This window comes from Ascaphus truei, chromosome 2 (assembly GCF_040206685.1).
Source record: "Ascaphus truei isolate aAscTru1 chromosome 2, aAscTru1.hap1, whole genome shotgun sequence".
Taxonomy (NCBI): Eukaryota; Metazoa; Chordata; class Amphibia; order Anura; family Ascaphidae; genus Ascaphus; species Ascaphus truei.
Window position 1 is genome coordinate 434,484,323 of NC_134484.1, and position 8,114 is coordinate 434,492,436.

General features: G+C 39.6%; 1 protein-coding gene across 1 annotated transcript; it reads right to left on the reverse strand.

Moving 5' to 3' along the window:
* Positions 1-641: 641 nt before the first annotated feature.
* LOC142488791 (uncharacterized) lies at positions 642-3,298 on the reverse strand. The gene is made up of 2 exons (XM_075589147.1): positions 2,277-3,298; positions 642-1,911 (listed from the first exon to the last, which is right to left on the reverse strand). The coding sequence occupies exons 1-2, from the start codon at positions 2,371-2,373 to the stop codon at positions 755-757; spliced, it is 1,254 nt and encodes a 417-aa protein (XP_075445262.1). The 5' UTR covers positions 2,374-3,298; the 3' UTR covers positions 642-754.
* Positions 3,299-8,114: the final 4,816 nt, after the last annotated feature.

An 8,114-nucleotide genomic window follows, 5' to 3' on the forward strand; every position in this document is an offset into this window, starting at 1 on the left:
TTGTATGAAACCTATTTAAATGGTGATAAACATGAGTGAATTAAGTCATAAACATTTGTTTGCACCCAATAATGTTAGAGGCTCACACTTAGTATAGTTGTCAAACATTAGGCCTGTATTATTAAAATAGTGTGTTTTCACAAGGAAGCATGAAGTGTATGTTGTTTGTAAATACATCTATACCAGTTTAGATAGTACTATATATATACACACACACACACACACACACACACAGTGTGTGTCTGTGTGTGTGTGCATATATCAATACATACTACATATATTTTAGTATAAATTCAGAGATGTTCTTAAAACAAGAACACATAAATGATTAAAGGACAACATTACAATGGCCACCAAAGGTAAGTAATATTTAACACAAAATCCTGCTGTACACGTACAAGAAAGATGTTTGCAGTTAAATAGGTGCTTTTATAATTGCATGAAAATAATATGCACATGCAATGATTACATCAATTAACACACCCAAATGCAATGTTTTGCTGCAAAGTCAATGGCAGCTTCTCTAAACTTAGCAACTGGCTCCTGGTGGACCATTACTGAACAGACGATTAATACATCAATATTTATAACACTATTCATTAATTAGGAGTGTTAACATTTCCAAAACTTCACGTGTACAAGAACATACTTGAAAGTTTGGAAACAACACAGTCTTCAGCATACATACAATAGTAATTAGATAATCTGAAGTCAACAAAACAAGGCCAAAGACATATTTTGTGAATTTTAAAATTTATTTTTTTTGTTCCTTTTGCGAGCGAGTAACAGGCCTGCTTGTTGTCTCTTGAATTTTCCTTTTTCTTTTGCCACCAACTTTAGGTACAACAGAGCCACTTTGAGTGGCCTCTGGCACTTCACGGGCAGGGCTTGTGGCCAGTGACTCACCTACAGGGCTTTTGGGCAGTGACTCACCTATAGGGCTTTTGGGTAGTGACTGTTCACCTACGGGGCTTGTGGCCAGTGACTCACCTACAGGGCTTGTGGCCAGTGACTCACCTACAGGGCTTTTGGGCAGTGATTCACCTACAGGGCTTTTGGGCAGTGATTCACCTACAGGGCTTTTGGGCAGCGATTCACCTACAGGGCTTTTGGGCAGCGATTCACCTACAGGGCTTATGGGCAGCGATTCACCTACAGGGCTTTTGGGCAGCGATTCACCTACAGGGCTTTTGGGCAGTGACTCACCTACAGGGCTTTTGGGTAGTGACTGTTCACGGACAGGGCTTGTGCCCACTGACACATGTGAGCAAGTTGGTAGACACTGCACAAGTGATGGTTGGTCTGTTTCATGTGTGTCTTGTTTTGTTTTTGTCGCCTCCTTTGTAGGTGTCTGCTGCTGAATTTGTACAGATGGCAGCGGTAGAATGTCATCAGGAACCTGCACAGCAATGTCTGCTACTTGACCGGTAACATTTGGGCCTGGTGAATGAATATCAGATGAATGTGGTGAAAACTGACCTGCATGAACAGATCCTGCCTGTGAGGTGTTGAATTGTGGTACATTAGTCATTCTCCAGTAATTAGCTTGTGTTTGCTGAACAACTAATGCTTCGAATGAGGTGTTGATTTTTTGCAACTGTTTAGGCACTTCAATGAAGACTCTGTGGAGATGTGCCAATTGTGAAACTGTTTCTTCCTGCAGTGCAATCATCCTTTCCAGCACTGTCATCAGGTCAGAATGGCGACGATTTTCTGCTTCCACAATTTTTCCCTCAGAAGCTACAATTGCATCATATGTGGAATTTGCTGGACGTTTTGGCGGTAAAACATTTTCAATTGGAACCTCTTCATGGTCACTTGCTTGTATTTGTGTGTCTATGGCGGCGGCGGCGGCATCATCATCATCATCATCATCATCATCATCATCATCAAAATCCTCTTCATCATGTTCTACAAATAAATGTACACATTATTAAATGGCATGTTAATCTCTGCTGTGTTACTATGTAATTGTACTGTGTCATAAGTAACAACTAACATGTTTCCATACGTTTTATAACCTCACATTAAAAACTACCTTGACTTAAGAATAATGTTTGGACTCAGTATGAAATATGAGTGAATGAAAACTTGCTGTAAACTCACAACTCCTACATGATAGTTAACATCACTAACACAATACAAGTTGCCTTACACTTCATTTTCACTGACACTAAGTAATCCTATTTAAAGAAGATGTGCAAAACAAATAATGAACATGACAACATAACATATAGAAGAGCACATATTATATGGCCACCAACTGATACACTCACCTTCTAGGTGTGTTGAGCTGGCTGACCCAGGTGAAGACACTTGTTCAGTCTCAGGTGACACATGTCCTTCAGGGGCAACTATATATAACAATAACATAAGTTTTACATTTACATGTGTAAATATTGAACAAACAGTTATTGTATGTTCTGTATTTATGAGTACCTAACAGCATCATTTCCTTAACCCAAAATGTGTGTGTGAAAGTGAACATAAATAGTTGTAATAACAATGTACATGCCTGTGTACTTAGAACTTTTGAGTTCCCTAACATAAAACATACTATGTTCCTGCAGTAATGCGTGAGGATAAATAGATAAAATTAGTACATAAAAATCATATGTTGTGTAGTGATATCAGTATCATAATGTACATAACTATCATGAGATGACCATTCACAATGGTTATCATGAAGGTGGTCATATTGCAAAAAGTGTTGTTTTTGGTAGAGGATATGTGTGGTACATTAATATAAGATGTGGCACACATGAATGTGGCTGTGACTAAACAAGACAACACATGCAGTGTGTGATAATGTGTCGTTGATAGTAGTAGTTCAACTATAGATATGAGTGAACTAATGTGTGACGTACGCTTTGATAAGTAATGAGTTGTTGGGGCATTTAGTAGCTAAAGTTAAGCTTTCAAATGAGTGTGATTAACTTCAGTTGTGCTAGTCAGGTTGTAAGAACGGTATTCCCTTCCCCAAAAAGCCTAATCAGCCACACCTTTCAATTACTTGAAACAGGTGAAAATGGTGTGAACTAAGTTGACCCTAAAATGAGGCTGCAATTAGTGTGTGTGCTGAACCCCACCCCCTCTGTTGAAGTGTATGCTGTGATGAGATATTAATTGCAGCTGCTTTAACACAATGGTAGATGAGCTAAATAGTCGTGTGCAGTTTTTAAGTTATGAAAACAATGACATAAAATATGATACGTGTGCCTCATTATGCTGTCTGTATATGACTTAAAGAAAAAATGGACCTTTTCATAAACAACTATAGATGTGTTAGTGCAAGTGATGTTTGTAGGCCGTTGCATGCAATATATTTGATGCATGCTTAAAATAGGCAGTAATGTCATGTTTGTCGGAGTAAAATAAATAAAATACACAATAATATTATACATATTTCTGTTCTGTACCTGTAGCTAGTAATAATTTCTCATTAACATGTGTTACACATGTGTACTACCCTGTTGTTCCCCATCTTCGCCCACCATCAATTGCTTCCACTGCAGCAATGCATTTTGGGAATTCACATGTAAATGAGCACGCAATGGCACGTGCTATATTAGTTACTGCTTTTAGTAGGACTACAACATATATGTCTATTTTGAGATATATATATATATACAGAATCAGACATATACATATATAGATGCAGGTATGCTTATATTGTGAAGACAGTATAAAAAGCAGTGTAACTATGCAAAATAACTGTAAGCAACGACACGCCTAGTACAGTAATATTTCTCACCTGGTGGAAATTGTGAGGGGTAAATTCCTATATCACGGTCACCAGGTAAGCCTTCCACGACGACGGGAAGTAATTTTGCCCGAAGCAGCTCCTCCAATGGACTTAATATGAGACGTTGTGGTGTGGGCCCACCTCCAGTGCCAGTAGCATGCACGCGTTGGTGTTGTATTTTCTTTTTCAATTTGGACCTAATATCATCAAATCTCTTGTGACAATTCCGCTTGTCCCTCACATGATTCCCACACGCATTGACACCAATGACTATTGTGTCCCACATTTCTTTTCTGCTTGCTGAACTTGTCCGCCCTTGAAAAACATATCAAATATATGAGGTAAATTAATAATAATATAAGCACCAGTTTCCTACACTGCTAGCTGTTCCAAGAGATAGCAAACATGCTGTTTTATGTGTAATATGTGAAGCACATGAGCATTCACTACTAAACCTATACATGTAAGCAAGGTTGCATTCATATTGTATGCAGTTATGGCAAATTGACCGCCTGTGTTTAGTTGTCCTTGTAAGGCATGATAAAAAGCTGTGTTTCCAGACTAATTAACATAGAAAGATATTCTGAACCCATATTTGCATATGAACAAAACTCAGATGACCTAGGATCACATGTATTTGAATAATAAATGTAAAGGTACACTTACCTAGTAAATGTCCATATATACTGTCATAGTGCTCCAGAATGCCAGTGACAAGAGCTGTATTTTCCTGGTCATTGAAGCGAGGATTACGTGGCTTCTCCACACGTTTCTTCCGAGCAGGTTTAGGGTCAGAGCTTGGCTGGTGCTGACTGGACTCTCCTTCTTCCAATGGAAGAGCCTCCAAAAGCTGCCCACCAGCAAGCACGCCACCACCAGACACCCCATCAGCAACTGCGCCACCAGCAGCACTCACAGCACCAGCACTCCCACTCCTAGCACCAGCACTCACACTCCTAGCACCAGCACTCCCACTCCTAGCACCAGCACTCCCACTCCCAGCAACAGAACTCCCACTCCCAGCAACAACACTCCCACTCCCAGCAACAGCACTCCCACTCACAGCAACAGCACTCCCACTCACAGCAACAGCACTCCCAGCAACAGCACTCCCACTCCCAGCAACAGAACTCCCACTCCCAGCACCAGCACTCCCACTCCCAGCAACACCACTCGGTGCACCAGCAACATCACTCCCCTGAACAGTACGTTCACTCCGACGCGTACTCGCACGAGTAGCACTCCCACTCCCACCAGCATCACTCTTCCCACGCTTTGCGGGCATACTTCCAGCACTCACAAAAAACAGACAACTAATGTACAGCCAATCACACGAAACACTTCCACATATAAAACAAGACAAAGATGTAAACAAAACAACAATGGACAAAGCTCACCCAATACACAACAAGTCTCTCCGTCAATATGCAAATGTTCAATCAGCCAGCTCTGTGCGTCTCTCTCTCTCTCTAACTCCCAACAACACAGAGAATGATTAGCAGTACACGTTGCCTTTAAATATGGCGCGCAATCCAATACATGCTTGTTTCGCCTGATTCAGCAAGATTTGTGATTGGGCAACCTATCAGCACCCCGCCACGCACGCCGATACACCTGTGTGTGATCGGATAATCATCGTGAGAGTGGGCGGATTTGTTTTCGGGTTGATTTTGAATGTATTCGGCACTTACTGCATACGGAGAGGAAAAATCGCCATTAACATGACTAATCGGTAAACTTGCCGATTTCACTTAATCGACGCTTACTGCATGAGGCCCAAAGTCTGATCCAGAGCCAACATGGCTATTAACTATTAGGATCAACCTACCTCCAGTACGTTGCTCTATCATCCCTATTTTATATATATTGATATTAATAAAGATTATGTTTTAATTCAATCACTATCCTCCAGAGTGTGAACTTGAGTGCTATTTCGGGTTCCTTCTCTCCCTTTTCAATACTATGTTCACAACCCTAGCACCGTTCACAAGCATCTACACTTGTGGCTGACGCAGGGGCTCCCCTAACACACTCCATTACTAAATGGGTAATGCACAGAATTTTGACTAATCAGAGAACAGGGATTTCCATAATGCCTGGAATTTCTAAAAGTTTGCCCATAATTATAAATAAAGCTGCAACCAATTTCTTCCAAATCATTGTACATGTGTTGGTTATTTGGAACCATGTATACGGGTCAGATCGGAGGTTAGCTACTAAATGTACTCTAAGCTTACTGCCCACAATGAAAAAAAAAAGATCATATATAATACTGTAGTCATATGTACAGTATGGGTTGCAGACTTGCTGATACACAATAAAGTAAGGAAATCATAAGTTAGAGTTAGAGTTGACTTAATCATAAATATAAACTGGATGACTTCCCTCTTACTTTGTCATACAGTAACATCACAAATTACTTGTTTGGGGATTGGTATCTTACTATAAAACAGAACATTCCCTATGATACCAAATATGATTCTTCTGCAGAATATCCTGAACCTCTGCAGCAGAGTGCTCATCATTTTCATGGCTAATCCACCATTGCTTCCCTCTTAAAATAAGGAACATGATAAAACTTAAGAGTGCACATGCAGAGGCATACGGTGTGGCTGTGCGAAGAAAAACATTGGAAGCAGAAGTTTTTACAATGTTGAACACTTTTATTAGCTCCACTTTTTTATCACCTATTCTAGGCTGGCGCTCAACAGACCTGCGCGATCGCCTCAACAGGCGCTCACGCTGCTTTTATTTTATTTTAATTTCAGAGTATTAAAGCAGGGAATCTCCGGAGCTGAACCGCATTAATTTCAGCCTAGGAACCCCCTACTTCTCTAGATACAGGTTCCGGTATGGGGTGCCGGTATCTCCCAGCATTGTTTAAATCTACCGCATCACATTTAAACTTTGCAGAGAAGTCCGTGACTTTGTCTCCATTTTACCGATCGCACAACTTTATAGACAAAATAAGTAAACTTTCAATTCCACTTCGTGCCTTATTTAGGATCGTAGAAATATTGATGAATCCTTACTTATTATTTCGCTACTAACACACCCTAAATGTTTATTTACAATTCCATAATATTTTCACTTTAATCGAAATTTGATGAATCCAGGTCTTAGTCTTCTCTTGGGCATGGTATTTGAAAACTGTTAAGTGACACCTGGATGGCAACTTCCTCTAGCCACCATTGGATGTGGGTTATTCTGTATCCCTTCTTGTACACGCACATCTCTTTGGTAATTTCTTTAGTCATTGCTGCTTTTCAGAAGGACTGACAGAGGGAGAGACCTGCAAGAAAGTGTCATTCAAGAGCAGTTAAATGTGCCTGCTTTCCAAAGCACAAGTGGGGCACCACAGAAACACAGACCACAGATGATCCATGGAAATGTAGTAGGTGACATCTTTTCGTTATACCAATGGAAACTCTGTCAAGATATGCAACATACTGCGCAGAACAGCCGCATCGATTTGCTGTGCTAAGTTTCAAACACCTTGTCAGTTTTGAGCAGTGTTCCCAGTGGTGCAAACAAGTGGACTTCAAGGGTGAACAGGGCAATTCCCATCAATTTGAGGAGAGCCATTACAGATGAACGGAAGAAGCAGTTTAAAATTAGCCCTGCACAATTCAAGATTGTCAAAAATAGCATCAATGTAATTTTGCAGCATCAGAGGACTTGGAGTCTTCTAAGTGAAGAATTTATGAACTAAATAAATAAAGTTTCACATACAATTTGTTTAATGTAATAAATACAGTTTTACAGAAAATGTACTTTATTTTAGTTTAATTATTTTCATCATTCTTGTTTTACAGGTTTGGCGGGCTGATGACAACACTGTGTTCATGCAGGAAACACATCTAGCGATACTGCCAGGTAATATACTGTACTGAAATTCATGCATCTACTGTACTTTACTGTACTACTGTTCATGCATCTACTGTACTGTATTTTCTTTTGTAAAAAAACAATCTTACAATTATTTAATATTGGGACATGTGAAAGAGACAGCAATAAGATGTCAGTTGACGGTTGAAGATTTTATTATTGTATTATTGTAGTATTTTAAAAATAAAAAAAATGCCTATTACAGTCATAGTTTAATTTTTCATTTCATTCATTTTTTGTTGGATTGGCAGGCAGATGAGCATCAACACATGTAGGAAACATATCCAGTGATACTGTCAGGTAATTTTATGTAATTAATGCATTTTTTTTTTACAATACCTCGTATTTCAATGACACGCATAAGCGTTTCAAGCAGGTTCCATATAAACTCGCATGCGCAGAAATTCAATGACATGCATTTGCGTTTCAACCAGGTTCCATACAAAGACACGTGTATTGTACCACACATGTAATTCTTGCA

Excerpts from the sequence above, each read along its gene's own strand:
- LOC142488791 (XM_075589147.1), bottom strand. The coding sequence starts at position 2,373 with ATGTTATTGTTATATATAGTTGCCCCTGAAGGACATGTGTCACCTGAG. Across the intron at positions 1,912-2,276 it reads CAGCTCAACACACCTAGAAG|AACATGATGAAGAGGATTTT; the intron begins GTGAGTGTATCA and ends ATTTATTTGTAG.